The sequence below is a fragment of the Rattus norvegicus genome, chromosome 3 (assembly GCF_021556685.1).
Source record: "Rattus norvegicus strain SHRSP/BbbUtx chromosome 3, alternate assembly SHRSP_T2T, whole genome shotgun sequence".
Taxonomy (NCBI): Eukaryota; Metazoa; Chordata; class Mammalia; order Rodentia; family Muridae; genus Rattus; species Rattus norvegicus.
The window spans coordinates 42,437,666-42,457,687 of NC_141536.1; the positions used below are offsets into that span (position 1 = coordinate 42,437,666).

The 20,022-nt window shown below is 41.9% G+C and overlaps 1 protein-coding gene across 10 annotated transcripts in view; it reads left to right on the plus strand.

The window, feature by feature from the left end:
- Nucleotides 1-6,127: 6,127 nt before the first annotated feature.
- Upp2 (uridine phosphorylase 2) overlaps nt 6,128-20,022 on the plus strand; it is an 84,709-nt gene continuing 70,814 nt past the window's right edge. For 2 of the 10 annotated variants that reach the window (XR_015682614.1, XM_087650647.1), the window contains exons 1-2: nt 6,219-6,284; nt 6,707-6,776. Coding sequence is in view for 2 of the 10 variants with exons in the window: in XM_087650648.1 (XP_087506774.1) it covers nt 6,715-6,776; nt 14,840-14,955 (178 nt within the window). In the remaining 8 variants the exon portion in view is untranslated. The other 8 variants (XR_015682612.1, XM_087650636.1, XM_087650641.1 and 5 more) reach the window with 7 other exon arrangements.

The window sequence follows — 20,022 nt, forward strand, 5'->3', positions numbered from 1 at the left end:
CATCTCCATCCCCTAGATCAGCACTCTGAGCTTTAACTTCCTAACTGAAAGCTAGGGCAATAATAACAGCCATTTCCGAGGGTTGTTATGAGGCTTAAATGTGGTGTGGCACGGAAACCGCCTAGCCCCGGTTCAGCCCGGGGTGGGGTGGGGGGGACCTGAGGCAGGCACCGATGGTACACATTCTTCTTGCTATTTCATCTTCTCTCCCTTGTCCTTCAGATTTCCATTCTAGATTGAATGTGGTTATTATTTTTGAAAGCGGTTATTTTGAGCTTAGTGAAGAGCTTTAAAATTTGATTCCCTACTGCTATTGATTTAAAATACCATACTTGTTTCGGGAAGATTAACTTTTTCATTTTTCTTTTCTTTTCCTTTTCTTTTTCTGAATCTTGTCTGATATCCTGTGCCTCTACTTCCTTTCTCAGAAAGTGAGAGCAGAGCAATTCTAAAAATGAAAGACCAGCATAGTTGGAAGCCCAGCATTTTCAGTCTTAAATAACTCTGTTGATCCTGCCATTATGGGTCTATGGTGTCACTGGCTTTTGAGTTGTCTGTTGATTTTCTGTGTTTACATTAAAGTCATCCATTAGAGCATAAAAATTATATATATATATATATATATATATATATATATATATATATTCTATGCATGAGTGTTTGCCTTAATGTATGTGCAGTTGTGTCCACAGAGACCATCCGAGGGTGCCAGATCCCCTGGACCTAGGATTACAGGTTGTGAATTAATGTGGAGACCGGGTAGTGAATTTGGGTCTTCTTCAAAAGCAACAAGTGTTCTTAACTGCTGAGCCATCTCTCTAGCCCTAAGCACAGGGTATTTCAAATTTATCTACACTCTATTCTCATATTCCCAGTAAGAAAAGCCAGGGTGTAAATAACACCATTTTCATTTGGATGCTTCTGGAAGAAGAAGCTTTTCCTCTCACTTCTCAGCTCCAAGAGTAATAGACTGTATTTTTCATCACTCTGACCACAATATCTGATATAAACAACCCAAGAAAGGAAGTATTTATTCTGCTCAGTTTCCATGAATCATGGTAAGAAAAGCAAAGACGCCAGCTCCATTCGTGATGGTGAGAGCATGTGGCAGAGATGGCTCAGAATGGTCCACAAAGCACAAAGCAAATCTAGAAAGAAGGTGGGGTGGGCGGGCTATATAACTATATAGCCTAGAAAGGCCCATCTTGAGCGCTCTGCTTCTCCCTAGCTAAGCCCTCCCTACTGAAGGTTTCATATATCATTTCCTACAGAAAGCAGCACCAGCTGGAGACTGACCATTTAAAACATGAGCCCGAAAAGCACATTTTATATCCAAAATAGAATATCTCTTCCCTAGACTTCAAAGGCTCATGGGCATCCCATAATATAAAAAGCACTTAAACACAGCATTAGGAGCCCTGCCTCAAACTTAGCAGTTTCAAGGCTGTTTAAATGTCAAAGTTCAATTTTTCTTCCGAGGCTCAAGGCCAACTCTATGTTGGCAAGACTGTGTAAAATAGAAAAAGAGAAGGTGTATCTTTCCAATGTATAATCCACAGAGTAAACATTCCTACTCTAAAATGAAGGGACAGGAGAATAGAAGGAAAGGTTGGATCAACGCAAGACCAAGACCTAAAAAGGAAAACATTAAATCCCTGTCTATCCTGGGGATCTGATGATGTCATGTGAGCTCCAATAGGATTGAACGCCCCTATAGCCTTGAGGCTTGCAGTCTGCTTGGGCTGTCTCCACTCAGTTTCTGGACATTGATAACTAGAAACTAGAAAGAACTCAGAATAGAGGAAATTCACTCTGCTGGGGGTGGAGGGAGTCAAAAGAGACCTCACCTTCTAGATTGAGAGAGAGCAAACGAGAGAACCACAGGATTTCCTGTTTCACTCTAAGGGATGAACTTCTGGGGAGAGGGAGCAGCATACATCCAAGCAGGCATACCTCAGCCTGGGAGATCTAAAGGTCTAAGAATTGCACAGAGTTATTCATAATACAATCCCTTGTCAGCCCAAAATTTCTCCATTTGTTTCTTTTGTATCACAGTGATCACAATGCCTGACCAAAATAACTAACAGGGCAAAGGTTTGAATGGGCTCATGGTTTGAAAGAGTTTCCATGTCATATTGGAAAAGAATCATCGATGGGCTCCTTCTACATGACTCTGGAGGGGTGAATTGCAAGGAGAAGCTCTCCTCTGAGCTCAGCCATGTTTAACACATTAAGGAAACACACCACTGTCCACTAAGGCAGTAGTCCTCAACCCCTGGCTTGTGCCCCCTTTAGGGATTAAATGATCCAAAGTGGAAGTTTCTGGTTGTGTCATGTGAGGCAGACTCATGTGGTGTTTTGTTGAAGCAAACTCACATGGTGTTTTGCTGAGGCAAGATCTGGAGGAGGGCATGTGATGTTTGGAGAGATTATGAATAGGATTCAGTGGGCAGCGACAGAGTGCTTGCATAGCTAACTTTGCAATGCTTCGCTGGTCTTGAGAGAGGCATGGTAGAGAACTCCTGGCATTCTGGCTGGTCCTGGTCATTGCTGCTGACTCGTGCCAATTCGGTGGAGGCCTGGTGGTTTCTGCTGAATTGTGCCACTGCTGTTGATTTGTCTCGACACTACTGAACTGGACTGCTGATATCCTAACAAACGGAGATTGGAGTTGCCCCAAAGAACTACTTCTAAACCGATCCATATTCCCTTGTCCTATTTACCGTCTTTTCTCCCCTATCTTTGGACTAGAAGGGGGGGTCGAAGTTTTTGAGAACCCTTATTAAAAGTATGCTTGTTTGTTCTTTTTTTAAAAAACTAAGCCTACATGACCCTCTCACAGGGACCACCTATTAGATATTTACATTACAATTCATAACAGTACCAAAATTAGTTATGAAGTGGCAAAGAAAATAATTTTGTGGTTGGGAGTCACTACAGGAGGAACTGCATTAAAGGGTTGCAGCATTAGGAAGGTTGAGAAGCACTGAATTAAGGCTAGTTAGCTTAGCTGTCCCTCAGAACCCATAAACTACATCCAAGGACCTCACAAAAACCACAGATTTGCCCCCTGACAGAAGAACCATAGAATGGTAAAAGAGCCTTCTTCCTTAGTGCCAAAAAGTCAACGAAATTCCTTCATACCCACACCGCTCCGTGGGGTCACCTTGAAGAGGAGTAGGGGATGGAGGGAAGCCAGATATGCTGATGATTTCTCTTAAAGAAGGTGATCGGGACGTTTATAGCCACTGCTCCCTGCTCTGACTCCCAGGAAGGTGGGAAATAGTGAGAAAGCCTAAATGGGTCATAGAAAATAAGGCATCTTTGGGAGGCTTTGCACATAGCACCGGGAGAGTGCATTATTAAAGGTGCCTATGCATTAACTGTGAGCATTGCAAGTGCATTATAGTTAGTCAGTGAAACCTTGCTTGGGCATTCAATTTTGGAAAATTGATTTTCAAAGAACGGCCACCGGTGCTGTTCCGTGGCAAATATTTGGCCGTGAAAACCATGTAGCACTACTAATAGGGTGTCTGGAGTTTCTAAAGCAAAATAATGCCTAACATTTCGCTGCAAGTTGTCTACGATAAAAAGGGAGAGAACTGGGGATGGATTAGGAAAGGAAGACCAAAAGATCAAGAAAGCAGACTGCTTGACACAAGAGCTGCTGCCGATACAGCCAGAGCATGTGTGCTGACATACAGAAGACAAGCTCAAGGAAGGTGGGAGCTTGGGTCTTCTTGGCCCACAGACAACACTAGCTTTGTCAAAGAAATAAGAGAAGTAAGAACTGTCTTACTCGTGCCTTTATCTGGACCACTTTCTTGGCCACAGTAATATTACCGAATATTACTGTGCTCAGTTTAATATTACTGGATGAAACCAAAGCTATAAATAAACTGTGCGCACCAGAGTGGATAGACTATGATGTTTTTAGAGCTCTTTTAAGCCAGTCACAGGCCAGTAGGGGAATCTGGTTCAAAAGGGGAATTTCCTACTGTTGCCCATGCTTGCCCTTAACCGCTCGTCCTGAAGAAGGAAAACAGGACAGGGGTGTGGTACTTCACTGTTATGAGGGGTGTGCCTGCAAGCTTATGCACGCCCGTCAGGGATGCTGTTCCTAGAACAGAGGTAACTTGCCGAAGGCTACCATCTACCTGCACAGCCAAGCCGGGCACCTTAAGGAGAAGCATCCTGAGGATTGTGTCTCAGATGAAACATTTTACTGAAGGAACTAAGGTGGCTGTTATTAGGTGTGAATATCGAAAGTGTTTCTGACACTTGATTTTTAAAATACCAGCATGCTGGAAGGAAAAATGAAGGACACTAGAGTTGTTTTGTGGAAAATACTTAGAGATAAAGAACACTGAGCGCTAACCATGTTACCAGATCTTGAAAACAAACCCTCTTCAGAGCGACAGAACACTGCTGTAGGGGGTGGGAAGGCAAGATTTTAACTCCACATGTCTAACACTCCTGGACTCAGTAGAAATTGCAGTCACGGGGGAGAGACCTAGAGTCATCAAGCTGACATCAGAGGTTGGAGGCAGAACTAAGTCAGGGAGAGAATAGTCTAGGTTGGAGGATCCTCAGGGCCTGGCCCTGTGGCGGAAGGCTGGAAGACTCACTTCACTGCAGCTCGGACACCACAGAGCAGGACTCCAGAGAGGCTAATGCAGGACCTTTCTGATCCATGCTCTAAGGAGTCATAAGACTTTGCTGGAACACAGCCCATGTTTGCGACTCAGTGGCGGGACCTGAGTTGACCTTTTCCCTGCTCTCCCAAAACAAAGCTTTCTCCCATTCCTGTTAGGCCTTCAGATACCAGCTCACTGTAAGAGTATGAATTAGTCTTTAGAAGACTGAAATCAGGAGAGAATGATTTCAGATTCCTCGAAAGACATCACCTGATCCTGGCCTTTCGTAGACTAAACTTTCCTCACATGATGGACTACGGGTCTCAATGCCCAGAGCAGGAAAAAGTCGTTATATGGAGTACATACACTTTACTTGTTCTATCTTACATTCTTAGTGACCAGGATCATTAGTTGACAGAATCAGCTTTGGAGACAGACATGTTAATTACCCTAATTTGCTCACAGAGATAATTAATTACATAATAACTAATTAGCTAACACTTTCGACCTGTCAGGAGCAGCCGTAAATGCCAGATGCAATTTGGTGGTCTTCCTCTTTATCTTCTAAGATAAATGGAGAGGTTGAGCATATAGACAACCAACTAAGGTGCTGGTAACAGTGTCTATGTTGTCGGTGACTGGCATCGGGTGGACTGGCTTGCAGTGTCAGGAGCCTTGAGGGGTACAGGCAATTGTAAGCTGCAGGCAGGAGCCAAGGTCCCAAGTTTGAAGACAACTCTCACGCCCAGGGTTATTTTGCCTTGCACCTATCATTCCATTGTCTAAGGTAATTTTCATAACGGTTCTTGGATGCTTTGGGTACATTAAGATCCAGGGTATCTGCTCCTTGAATGTCATGCACGTTCTTAAACAGAAATCCACAGGCATCAGGAAGTGCCACCATATGCAAGCTTCCATTTGGCACTCGTGGATATTTTAACATCGGATTTACTTAAAATTCATGATACCAAATTTCCCAAAGCTCTGCTCCATATAGAATGTCAGTGGATTCCCATAGGAACCATGAAAGGGTCACGACGAAGTAGGTTTTGTCACTCCAGAATGAAATACATCAGAAAATACAGTGGGTCCATAATTTTTCTCTCCCATCCCTTCCCTCCCTCCTCCCCCTTCCTTTTTTCCTACCTTCTTTTTTTCCTTCCTTCCTTCTTTATATCTAAGGCAGGGGTTGCTTTACTCCCATAGACGTTGTAGAACTCTGTAAACCAGGTTGCCCTCAAACTTCCAGCAACTCTCCTGTTCCGACTCCTAAGGGTTAGAACAACAGCCCTGCACAACTACAACAGGCTACTAATCAATAGATTTATTTTAAAAACCCATATTTTCTGAAAATATTAAGCTATAACTCTATTCTACCCACATTGACACCCAGAGACATGGCTTAGTGGAGGGTATAGTATTGAGTTAAATGAAGAGGCCTCAGGAAACCAGCTTGGTTTAATCATCAGACCTTCTGTCTGAGCTCAGATGGGCAAAGTTCAGACAAAGAAACCTCTCTGAGGTCCTGACTTTGGATGTTCACACAAAGAACAACAAAAACAGATTGTCAAGAGGTGGGGCAGAAGAGGAAAACGAAACATTGGAGAACTGGAAGTTCTCTCGAGCACTGGGCACATTTTTGATGAGGTGAGCACAGAGACTGAAAGTGGAATTGCATCCGTGTACAGTTGTCTCAAAGCAAATAAGTCTGGGTGTCACACCAGCCTGATGCTGGGACCAAGGTCACGTGCCACGGACGGGTGCTGGGATCAAAGTTAACAAGCTAACAAACCTGCTCAAAGAGAAAGGATACCACACCTTCCAAGGGAGCCTAACTCCCTGGGGGATGATTCTCTGAGAGCAGGGCTGAGTATAAAAGGCTATCCAGGGATGGTGTTTTGACTTTGTCAGAGGGGTTCAAAATACTCACGGAAGATTTTAGAGAAAATTTCAGGAGGAAACCTCAGTTTGAAGGGGAGGTGGTATTCTGACTTGAGGCTGCATCACTGTGATTAGCTCTGTAATTTAACAGCAGGCTTTCACACTGCTTTTTCCTGCTATCTGCCCAGTGCAGAGTATGGCTTCCATTTTGCCTGCTTCTAATAGAACCATGAGACCTGACAAGAATCCGTATGAGAGGTGAGTAATTTTTGATCTTTATCGTTTCAGTCAGATGAGTGTCCAAGGATTTTATTTTAAATGATCAGAGTGTTACACATCATTTTATATTGGACATTTAAAAATTGGATTTATGTATTCTAATACTGTTCATAATACAAATCCACAGGGGTGGGGGAGGGAGAAAGCACTGAAAATTTTCATCCTTTGTTTTTTGTGGAGTTGGCAAGTTAGTTCATGTAAGAACGCAGAGCAGAGGCCGGTAGATAAAAGTACTCTTGAGCAAGCCTAACCACCTGAGGTCACTCCCCCAGGACCCAGAGAAGGTGGAAGGAGGGAATGGACTCTGCAAAATTGTCTCCTGACCTCCACATGTACACCCCGGCACATGTACACACGGTTTTATAAGAGAACATGATAAAAACATACATAGTAATAATAAAGGAAAAAGAGGGGAAAAGACAAAGAAAATAGGTCAAAAGAACTTACAAAAGCCGTGAGAATTTTAACCAAGCCACAGGAGCGGACAAATTCAAAGTACAGCCTGGAATTCACTGTGGAGTTCAGTGCTTAATTCCAGGACCACGGGCTGTACCTGAGAAATGATGAAAGGGCCCCGTGGTGCCTACGGCACTTTAACTGTGTTGAGTGCGTCATGGAGTAATTTCCTATGCCTTGTGATGGACGGACTTGACATAGAATCGACTTCTGAAATACCATGCGTGTTATTCGTCTCAAAGGTAGGCATAAATCTGCCCAAGCTGCCTGCAAATTAAACTCTAATTTCTGCCTCCGGTTAACAGAACATAATAGAGCATTAGTCTTCATGAGGCTTAAGGAATTTTTTATAAATTCCCTCTGATTCGCGGAGAATTGTGGGAAATGTCTTGCCATGACGTCAGCATACGGTCAGCACTCCACTCCCAGGCTCAAACCGACCTCTCCAGGCACCTTCATTCCTTCAGGGAAGCCAAGGAGAGATGGAGAAATATGCAAACGAAGGCAAAGGAAAATGGAAAATGTCCCAGTTAGTACTTTTCTTTGGTGACGAATATTTAGAGCACCAGTTAGGAAAAAGAATAAAAATAGACTATAAAAAAGGCACGGAAAGATGGCTCAGTGGTTAAGAGCACTGACTGAGTTCCAGAGGTCCTGAGTTCAATTCCCAGCAACCAGATGGTGGCTCACAACCATCTGTAATGGGATCTGATGCCCTCTTTGGATGTGGCTGAAAACAGTGTTAGTGTACTCACATAGTACAACAAATAACTCTTTTGAAAAATAGATTTGCACAGGAAACAGTACGTGGGAGTGTATTTAGTGGTAGATAGAGATTTTTAGAAAGAGAAGAGTGTTGGAAGAGCCAGGTTCACACTTGTTTGAATTTGTCATGAAGTCTCAGACAAGCTTTTCCTCAAAGATTTTTAAGATGTGAATTTATTTGTTATTAGTTGAAAATGATAACTGACCTGTATTCCTGAGGCATGATGTGTTGGTAGGTTTTTGTTTGTGTGGTTGGTAGATTGGTTGGTTGGTTGGTTGGTTTATGGTGTTAGGGACTGAACCCAAGGCTTCAGGCATGCTGGATCTATCACTGATCCATATCTTCATCCCATCAAAAGGTTTTGAACTATGTACGTGTTGTCGAAAATTCTATCGATCTAGATAATATATCCATTTCCTCAACAGTGTCTCATTGTTTAGTGGTAAGAATGTCCAAAGTCTATTTTAAAGCAAGTTGGAATTATATATGTATCACCTGTGGTTACCAGACAAGGTGGGATAGATCATCCACTGAAGGTAGAGATCCTTTCACCCTCTCCTCACACATTCCTGGCTGCTAGACTCTGATATCCTCCAGTCTTCTCTCTGTTTCAGTTACGGCAACAGTTTTTTTAGAGACCACACAAAGGAGAGGTGGCACAGTGTTTGCCTTTCTGGGATGCTGTTCTCCTTAGCACACTTCCAGTTCTGTCCACATTACAAATGATGGGACGTTCTTCTCTGTGAAAGCTGAGAGAAGTGAGATGGCTCAGTGGGTAAATACCTGACACTAAGCTGGTGACTTGAGTTGGGTTCCTAGGAGCCACATCGTGGAAAGAGAAAAAAGACACCCACAAGCTGTTCTCTGACTTCCACACATGTGCCGTCCTGTGTGCACATTCCCGTTCACACCCACAAATGACTAACTGTAATAAAGTCTAAATAGTACTCCATTTTGAATACATATTAATAAACATATTTATAATATACACAAATATGTAAGTAAATATACTTCACTATTATAAGTGGGGCTAAAATCAACACGGGAGTACAGATTTCACACCTACACACCAATCTCAATTTTTTAAAAAGAGAATTATTTGTTTTATGTCTATGAGTGCTCTATCTGCATGTACACCTGCTTGCCAGAAGAGGGCATCAGATCCCATTACAGATGGTTGTGAGCCACTATCTGGTTGCTAGGAATTGAACTCAGGACCTCTGGAAGAGTATCCAGTGCCCTGAGCCACTGTGCCATCTCTCCAGCACCCCTCCCCCAATCTCAATTATTTTGAATATATAACAAAAAGTGAAATTTCTATACTCCATGATAGGTCTATTTTAGTCCTCCCCCATAGTATTTTTTCAAACTATCTGTATTAATTTACACTGCCACCAGTAGTATACAGGGTATTTTGGTTTTTTTTTTTTTTTTTTTTTTTTTTTTTTTTGGTCTTTAGACCTCATTATCTCTTATCACTGGCCTTTACTAATACTAATTCCAAGAGATATCTCATTGTGTTCTTAATTTTAATTTCCCTAATGATTAGTGATAGTAAAAAAATTTTAAATATCCTTGTGGGACATTTGGATCTTTGAGAACATCTGTCCTAATCTTTAGGCTGTATTCAACTGTATTCTGCGTGCTTCTTATTAAGTTATTTAACCTGGATTATAGACTCCTGTCAGATATGTAGTTTGTAAACACTTTCCTAAGCTCATGGATTGTTTCTTCGCCGTATGAGTTTAGTTTGCTACAATCCCATTTTTTTTTTTGTCTTTCCTTGTGGAGTCCAACTCATGTGACTACTTTCCAAACAAATATGGTGGAATTTTTCCCTGTGATCTTCTGAGACACAGCGTCAGGTCTTACATGTACAGCTGCTGTCTTTTCTGAGCTGACATTTGGACGTAGTCCAAGACCTGGTTCAATTTCTTTCTTTTGCCAGTGGAGATCAAATTTTCTGGACGCCATTTAGTGGAAAGCTTTTCCTTTCGTCACTGTGTGTGTTCGGCAGCCTTGTCGAATACCAGCTGTCCATTTATAACTGGGTCTACTTCTGCATCTTCTATCTTGTTTCTTTCAGTGATGGTTTAGTGCCACACTGTTTTGATTACAATCATGTGTGGGTTTTTGTTTGTTTGTTTGCTTGTTTCTTTTAGACCGTGTTCCACTATTTGGCAGAGGCTGCCTTAAAACCTTCTATATAGCCTAAACTGGCCTTGCATTTAGGGTTATTCTGTCTCAGCATCACTAATTGGCAATCAGACATCACAGAAATCTAATGAACATCTCCAAAGTGTGGTATGGGATTATTATAGATTATTATAACAAATATAACATGAGAATGTAAGTAATGACAATGCTGATTCCAGACTTTATTCTTGAACACAGAAAAGGTGGACACCCATTGTTCTAGAAACTTTAAGACACAGGTATCCTTGTCTAATTGAATCAGAAATCCAGAGAAGGAACTGAGATGCTCTTTAAAGTCCATCTAGTGATTTCACTGTGTGGCTAGAACTTAGTTCTATATTACAGGTGCACGGGGCCATATATTTTATATTTCTCCCCCCTACAATAGTTTTGTATTTCCACTCAAAGGTGATGTCTCTAACTTTGTTGTTTTAAAGGTTAAACACACACACACACACACACACACACACACACACACACACACACACACACCCTAATACAACCGATAAATTGAGTGAAGTTGTAAGTTATAAACTCAGCAAAGATGAATAATTTTTATGTACTAACAAGAAACTGCCTGAAAATGAATTTAATAAAATAATCCCAATTAAACAGAATAATACTGTATTCTGAAAAACCAGAGAATACTGGTGACAGAGCTTCAAGACATCACAAAGATATGAATAGGTGAGAGGAATGTTCATGTTTGTGGACAAAGACTAGCGAAGTGTCCATACCACCCAGTGTGGCCTGCAGATTCAGCACAATTCCAATTAAGATTCTAATGTCCTTTGTCACAGAAATAGAAGAACCCTCAAATCTGTGTGGAACCAGAAAAGATTTCAAATGGCCAAAAAGCCTTCTCTGGTTGCTGACAGAATGATCACCTTAGCAGTGCTTTTTCAAGGACCAGTTGGACAAGAGTCTCCATCCACATCGGACTCTAGTTTTAAGTTGCCCGAGTGATTAAAGAGTCGTCGGAGATGAGTGAGTGTGTTTCTTTGCGGCTCGGTTTGTAGATTAGGTTGGAAATCCCAAGAAAAATGTCCAGATCATGAAATCAGCTTTGGCAGAATGAAATCAAAAGTGGAATTGAATTTGGAGGAGGAAGGGAGTGGCAGTGCTTCCAGAACTGGCATGTGAATCACTAGGGTTTCTTCAAATGCACGTTTTGATTCAATGGTTCTGGGGTGGAAACGTGGTTTGCCTTTCTAACCAGCTTCCTGAGCTGGGCTGGGAGGCCCAGAAGCCTCATTGAGCATTCTGCATCAGGACTGTGGGGAATGCTGACTCACTCCTCCCAGCAGGGGCAAGGAGGTGTCTGGTGTCTGCATTGTTTTGGGATGCAGGGGCTGGGCCTGAAGTAGTGACGGTACAGCAGCATCATGGAGTAATCGTCTGTCTGTCTGTCCATCCTTCTTTTCTTTTTCTTCCTTTCTTTCAAAAGCAGTATGACTCAGCAACCAATTAAGATGCTGTCACTTACAATGTTTTTAAGGAGAAAAAAAAATAACCTAATAGTATTTTGTTCCACTCTCTGAACAGTTAAATTTAGGTTAACAAATAGGATTTGTTAAGTCTTAGAGATTAAAGAAAGATGCATTAGACAGCCCGCATCAAGGAATTTACGGTCTTTTTGAGGAGACAGAAAGTTAACTCCATTTTAATAGCATTAGCACAACATACATGCTTTAGGAACAACAGTGAGGGAAGATATTGATTAGGGATAAAGACTGCTTAGAAAACTCTCCTGGAAGATGTGCTGTTTGAGTGGGACTAAGGAATGAGCCCTGTTTTGATAGGAAAAGTTGGAAGGGGAGTGGAAGGAGAAGTTCATGGGCAAAGGCTTACTGCAGGAGCTCTCAGCGTCAGCAGCGCGCTTGATGGCAAACTTTAAAAAATACTTTCTGAGCATCCAATTGATTTTGGTCCAGTCACCAGTGTTTTTCCTTTGAATCCCCTTAGTGGTTTTAAGGCCCATCCCTGATCAGAGGAGAGTCTCTGGAGATGTATAAGGTCATGAGGTGAGTTGAGATGGTTTAAAGTATTTAGAAGGAAGTAGACGGAGCAAAGAATTTCTAGAGAATTCTTGGTAAGAAGTCTTGACAGTTTGGAACAGGTGATTTGCTATTACAGATACTCAGAGGAGTATATCATAAACAAAGTAAGAGAAGGCTGTTGAGAGTGTACTTTGTAAGTACAGAGTAGATTGAATTAAGGGCCCGCCTGTAATGGCAGCTCGCTACCTTGTTTCGCATAGATTTGCCAAGTGAGAAAAGAAGGACTGGTGACCCAGCTAGGACTGCTGTGATGGGGGCTAGGCCGGTGGCCTTAGGCAGAAAGGAAACACAACTGGTGGGTTCTCAAAGGCACTTGCTCAAAGTATTTCCATAAACCAGCATCATAAGAATGTACACACACATGCACACACACACACACACACACACACACACACACACACGTAGAGACAGAGACAGAGAAGCACAACTAAATCTAGATTTCTGAGAGTAGAGCCATCCAGACAATTCTTCATGGTTGCTTTTAAGAAATCCTGGCATATGGAAGTAAGCACAGGACTCATATGTTGTTTACGTAGGTATACCCAGACCCAGACCCAGAACAAGTTGAGAAGGAAGACAGGAAGTGTGTAGAGATGGAGACACAGTGCTGAGAGATGCCTCATCAGTGGAGCATGTGGGACAAGGCTATTGAAGACACAGTTGCTCCCTGAGGAAGGATACAGTCAAGAAAGGAGCGGGGGTTTTGTCAGCCATGCTAAGGGAGGTTATGTTCAGGCCTTGAGTGTGAGGTGGGCTCCAGGATGCAGGGGGAAATGAGAAGCCACTGAAACATCCTGGGTAATGGAGCGATGGGCCAATGCCAAGCGAAGCTTCTAGGCCTCCCACCCCTTTTCTCTCTCTGGAGCAAGTTTGTCTTTCCATTGTTCCCCGTCCCACACGCTTCTGATGTCAGTAAAAGAATGCTACTGGACATTTTCTACATTAAAGGACCTTCCTTTAAAGGAAAACAAAAGACTTTTTGTTTGGTTGGTTTTGCTTTTTGAGACATGGTTTCACTATGTAGCCCCAGCTGGACTGGGACTCCACAGTACAGACGAGGCTGCCCTCAAATTCACAGGTAGCAGCCTACCTCTGCCTCCTGAGTGCCGGATTGAATGCATGCATCACCATGCTCGGCTAAAGGGTTCATTTTGTCTTACCTTCAGTTTCTAAGTTTCCTATTTCTTATGGCAATAGTTTTGAATTTCATGTGTTCATTAAAATTAAACCCCTTCTCCTCACCCCCACCCCCACTTTCTTCAAGCTCTTTAGACTTCATTTTAAGCATTTGCTTTCTTGGTTAGCTAACTCTTGTTTGCCCAGACCTGTACCTAGTCCTCCTTTCTTTGTCTCTGATGTACCCTAACTCACATTCCTCAGGAGCCTGTTGGTCTCTCTGTGCCCAGCTCCCCATCCTTTGAAGTCTCTTTCTCACCTAAACCTTCTAATGGGACCAGGATCATGGCCAAGCTCACTGACCACAGATAGCAACCTCTCAGGGACCAGACACCAATACTGTCTGAGCTCAGCGGCTTCTTGCTCCGTACAAATCATGGCTGAAGAGGGTACTGACTCCAGGTAGCCATTGAGATAATGTAATTCAAAACTAAGTAGTACAGTAGACAAGTCATGTCCTCACATCCCGTTGTCCAAACTCAGTCATATGACATTATCTCACTGGGGAGTTACCTAGTGGTGTACCCCAAAAGCAAAGAATCAGAAGTTCACAAACACAAAGCACTTTGGGTCCCACTTTGCTTTTTCTGGTTGATCTCAATAAAGCCTCACAATATTGCAAGTAGAGGGATAATGGATGCTTCTATCACTGCACACAAGGCTTTTTGCAAGCATCCTCTCTCTCTCTCTCTCTCTCTCTCTCTCTCTCTCTCTCTCTCGTGTGTGTGTGTGTGTGTGTGTGTGTGTGTGTGTGTCTGAATTTCATGCATAAAGGTAAGTGCCTTGTCACTATACATCCCAATGTCTTGTAATTATCAGGAAATTCAGGGCTCACAAACTGCCTGGTGGCAGTTTTCACCCTCCTACTTCACAGATAAGGAAACAGAAGGACAGCGATAGCTTACTTATGCTTGCATGGTAAGTGTGTGTCCAGTTGATCAGACACTAGAACAAAGGCAGTCTGAGAGCCACGTCCCTATATTATGTAGCCTCACAGTAAGAGATGACAATTAGGGACAGAGTGAACGGAGGGAGATGACTGTAGATTTCTTAGTTGCATGGGAGTGTTCAATTTCTAAGCATCTTGCTGTCTCAGTTTGTAAGTTTGATTATTAATATTTCTCATGTAATGTAATGGTCATGGTATTAAATGAGTTGGTGTATTTATTTCATCAGTTTCCTGGGATAGTATAGTTTCCATGCTTGGGTGTAAATGTGGTATATAGTAATTATAAAACAATTATTACAAATATTGTTAGCTATATTATAGATTTAACTATGAGAGGTTTGTGGGCTGTGTTAGTGGCGCTCATAGGTGTAGACTGTCCTCCTGTCTCAGGTGTTCTTCTCTCCAAATAGCTTGACATCTTCATTGTGTTTTCCCTTAGAGAACGGTCTGTGTATGTTAGGAATCCACACTTGGATGCCATGGACGAAGGCATTCTCTACCACTTGGATTTAGGGACCAAAACACACAACCTACCAGCCATGTTTGGGGATGTAAAGATAAAACTATTCTGAATGTCAGAAACATTACTGTATTTACACAGCCATTTTTTCCTCTTTTTTTTCCAAAATAAACTTGATAGCCTTGGGTAGAGATAGGTCAGAAATCCCAAGAGCACATGAAGCCACTCTAATTTGGAATTCAAGCATCATGAATGGTCATTTCCACCCCAACAGGATACAAAGGTTTCCGAACTGAATCCAATGCAAACATGATCACTTCGCTGCTCTGTTCCCTGGACGTAAATCTTATATTGACAATGCTGTTGGGTATTCAGAGTTCATTATGTCTTAACAGATTCAGCTCACATCTTAATGTCTACATTTATCGCTGAACCTCACTAATTCTCATCTTATTGAATCATAAAAAAATTCTAGACTAACAATGCCTTATTATTCTCTTCTCAAAAACAAGCATTTGCCCGTATTTTGAATCATTAAGATTTTATCATCTTATGAGAAATATTTCATGAGAAAATTGTTTATGGAATAATAATGGGAGAATTGTATTACTAAGTTATTTATTTTATCAAACACATAAACTGTAAGAGCGATTCTTGCTCCTTATTTAAAATTAGGAAAACACAGACAAGAACATTCTCCTTTTAAAATATACCTTATAGCCATACTTCCTAGACCAAGACACCACCAACCCACTTTCTTCTCTTCACTTTCACTTATTCATTTTTTTCTACTGGTATATATTCATTGTACTTGGTACTAGGTTACATAAGGACATTTTCTTATAAGCACATAGAGTACTTTGAGCATATTACCCCTATACTAACTCTTCCATTCCTTTTAATAAAAAAATTAAAATACTTATAATAAGACTAAGGGTAAAATAAGACTCAGCATAGACTGATAGAGTGGTGAGAGCCTCTATCTTCAAAACTTGGGAAGTTGAGGCAGGGGGATCAGAAATTCACATTCAAGATCATCTTTGGTTACATAACAAGTCCAGGGACAGTCTGGGTGAGACTCTTATCTAAAGATACCCTTTATCATTTTATTTAACGTTATATTATTACCATTTTCCCATATTATTCCATTTTATTTGAAAAATCACTGTTCATGGGATCAAGAATTACATAAACTATTTTTTAACTTTTGTAGTTAATGTTTCTCATTAGAAACAGGACTCAAGTAGATATTGTTTCTTGTAAGGACTTTTCTCATGCAAGGATATTAGTATAGGATGAGTCATAGACATGGTCAAAGGGAATGAACTCACAGAAGTCAAAGGAAGTTAAAGTCACTCCAGAGGGGCAGAGCTGGTAAGAGCTGGTACTTAGACCAAGGTGCCAGGGCTCTTGCTCAAGTTACTGAGTAGATCCCGAGTTACCGTAAGTCAGAATTCTCAAACATGAACTGGGAGGAATGTGGAGAAAGAGGACAAAGAGGATGAATTTAGGCAGAGGAAGAAAGGAGGGTGGAAGAAGGAAGTAGGGAAGCAAGTACATCTAGGATGTCCATTGTCAGTCCGCGCATGCGCAGCCACCTCCTCCGTCCAGCGCTAAAGGAGAGAACGTAGGTGGGTTTCCAGACAGCAGCACAGCCTGTGCCCCATTCCTCTCCACACGGCAGCTCCCTGCCTTTGTAAAGCCCACCTCCTTTTCCTGCGTCATCTTTTGAATGCAATCTCTGTCTCTCCTACTGAATCTGATGTTTAGGCCCCAGGACTCTTTGATGGAGTCAATGTTGGTACTTATTAACTGGATTGTACCTGAATTCAGATGTTAGGTGTGAGGTTCGTGCCTCGCAGTGATTTCCCCAAGACCTTTATCTAAGGATGACTGTTTGGAATAGAAGGATTGCCATAATTAACAAATGAAGATACACCATATTCAGTACATCAAGAAGATAGGAGATGTTTTGATACAGACTGGCCTATTATCTACATGTCTAAGTGCCTGCCTCTCCTCTGCCATTATTTCTATCTGATCCTATCTAACCCTCACCGTGTAAGGAGACTCCTTCCTTTCTTATACCCACATGCCTGTAATCAAAACACATGGAAAGTATAGGCAAAAGGGTCAGGAGTTAATATCAGGCTTTGCTTACATTAGAAACTAGTTATTATCTTTCCTATACAGAAGAGGACACTAGGTCTCAATGCATATGTGGTGTTAAAACTCACCTGTTATATTTATGTATCTGTGGAAGGCACAGGCAGTAAGTGGAAAAGCTGAGATTAAACCCTAGGTTCCCTGATGAAACAGTAACTTTGCTAGTTATTGGTAAATCACAGGATGGATAACTTTGTTTTAGAGATGAGAATCACACATGTTATGTACACACTCACACACACTCACACACACACACACACACACACACACACACACACACACACGAGTGCATATGGTCTTATCTCTATTACATTAGACGTTGGGACTTCATGTTCCCACATGTCTACCTAGCTGGATTTCCACCAGCGTGTTTGCCACACTGTTTCCCGGAAACAATGTCACCCACCAGGACAGTCACTTGAATAACAGACATGTGCCAATTCAAAGAGTTTTGTCCCTGAGAGCAACCCTAATTGTAGCCCCATTTTGATGGATAGGAGGCAAAAATGTGTTTAGCTTTAGGATCCGAAGAGAATTATAATCACAGTGGAAACGGAATGTTGGGGACAGAAGATAAAAACCCAGTTGTGTTGTTATAGATCCTATCCTCAGAAGTGTGTCTGCACCCAGTGCTCCCTTAACTCAGAGTGAGAACATTATAGACGTGACTTCTTCCTTAAGTCTCAGGACAGCAATTCTGGCTACAAAGCAAAGGATACAAACCACCAATACCTAAAAACTCACCTTTGCCCAGCAAATAAAGGTGATAATTATTATCAGTAGTAGCTTCAAAAGGAGAGAAGATGGTAAGATACACAGTTAAGACCCGAAAGAGTTAGGTATGGTGGTACATGCTTGCAATCAAAGCACATGGGAGGTGTGAGCATGAGGGTCAGGGGTTCAGGCCTGGCTTTCACTATACAATGAGTCCAAGACCAGCCTGGATTACATGGAATCCTGTCTTAGACAAATGCACAGAAAAACAAATCTGACTGACTCTGATGGTTAGCCTTACTCCTTCATAGCTTTCTTATATTTTGAAGGGTTTTCATGTTGGTACTACATAGTCTCTGTGACTTAGGACAATGTAAGTTGACCTTTAGGTCATAGCAAGTACAGCAGGGATACCTGGCTGATGGCTGACCAGGTAGAGTAGAGGTCCAGAGACCTGGTCCTCTTGTGTCCCTCTGTTTATAGATTGTATATATGTGTATTATATCCTCCTGTGAGATGGGGATGGGGTGCACCTGTGAACCAGGCTGGAAGTGAAGTGGCTCATTTCTAGTGGCTGGAACTTGGGCATATGGCCTTGTCTACCTGGAAAGAAGCCTGGGAAGTTAGCATTGCCTATAAACCCAGAGAGAAGAGGAGAGTCTTGGCATGTAACTCATCCGTCTCTGCCACACTCATAAAAGATGAATACGATTGAAAAATAAGATAGAGGTGCTAGAAAGATGTTTTCCAAATTCAATATCCAAATGTATATTTTATCATGTTGTCACAGATGCCTTTTATAAAATCACTAACGTACCCTTCATCCAAGCAATTAATTTTGCCGAGCTTCTAATTACATTTCTCCCTTAACTGTTCTCTCTCTAAACCCTCCCATATACTCCTCCCCACTCTCCTCCAAATTCCTGACTTCTTTTTCACTAATTGTTATCGCATGCGTATGTGCATATACATATACAATCTTAAACATTATCTGGTTCAGTCCATATGATGTTGCTTGGAGGTATGTTTTCAGGGCTGAGTATTTGGCACTGGCCAACCAATTGGTGTACTCTTCCCTGAGGAAGAACACCTCCCAGCTTTCTTTATTTGCCGTGTGTGTGTGTGTGTGTGTGTGTGTGTGTGTGTGTGTGTGTGTCTGTGTCTGTGTCTGTGTGTCTGTGTGTATGTGTGTGTCTGTGTGTGTGTGTGTTTGCATGCCCATGGGTGTTGCTCTTGTTCAGCTCACATTTGAGTAGTTATGTTGGTGAGACTCTATGAGTACAGCTTCTGCTGTTATAAGTGATATGGTCTCCCAACAATCTCCCTGGTTCCCTGGCTCTTACAGTTTTCCCCTCTCCTCCTCCACAATTCCCTGATCTTTAGGTGCAGAAATGCTTTGTAGTTGTAGCCGCCGAGACTGGGCTTCACAGCTCTAAATTTTGACCGGTTGTGGGTTTCTGTAATGGTCCCTCTCTGTTGCAAAAAGGTTTTTCTTGATGGGGTTGGCGATAAAGATTACACTCACCTGTAGTTATAAGGGCAATTGTTTATAGATTGTTTTAGGGATAGCACTGGTTTAGTAAATTAGTGGTTGGAGATTCTCCTCCTAAAACCATGACTTTCCTAGTTCTGAATAGTTAGCTAGGTTTCCAGTCCCATGAATGCTGAGTGGGTCTTACATCCAATTAGAGAGCAATTGGTTACTACCAAGATGTGTGGGCCACTACTGCACCCTTCGGGTTAGCATGCCGTACTGGTTAATGTGGTTCACAGACATCATAGCCACATGATGACTGGTTGCCTACCTCCTTTAGAAGCTTGAGTTTTACCATGCAAGCTCGTCTCAGGTAGGGAGCCTTTGATCAGTTCAAGCTCAGGAGGCTCTGTTCTGAACTTCATGGTGTCATCAGAATTTTAAGTAACATGGAAAGTCATTGCTTCATAAGACTTCAGACTATGCATTGGACTGTTTATAGTCCTTAATATACAAAATGCATAAACTCTGTGTTGTAAATTAATGCCATATGGCAAAACCTTTTAAGCTACTGGGGATGTTTGAAGGTGAGTTTGTTCTGGAAGTCGTTAGGCAAAAGCCTGAAAATATTTTTATAATGCTTTATTCCTGCCCAATGCATTTCTACCTTTTTTGATAAATCCTGGACAAAGATCATTTTGTTTGGAACATAAATCACAGTCAGTGCCACTGGTGACCAATGTTGGCCGGTGGTCTTCAGCTGTGTGTTATTTCTTATTAAAGCAGCCAGGCTGGTCATGGTGTCTAC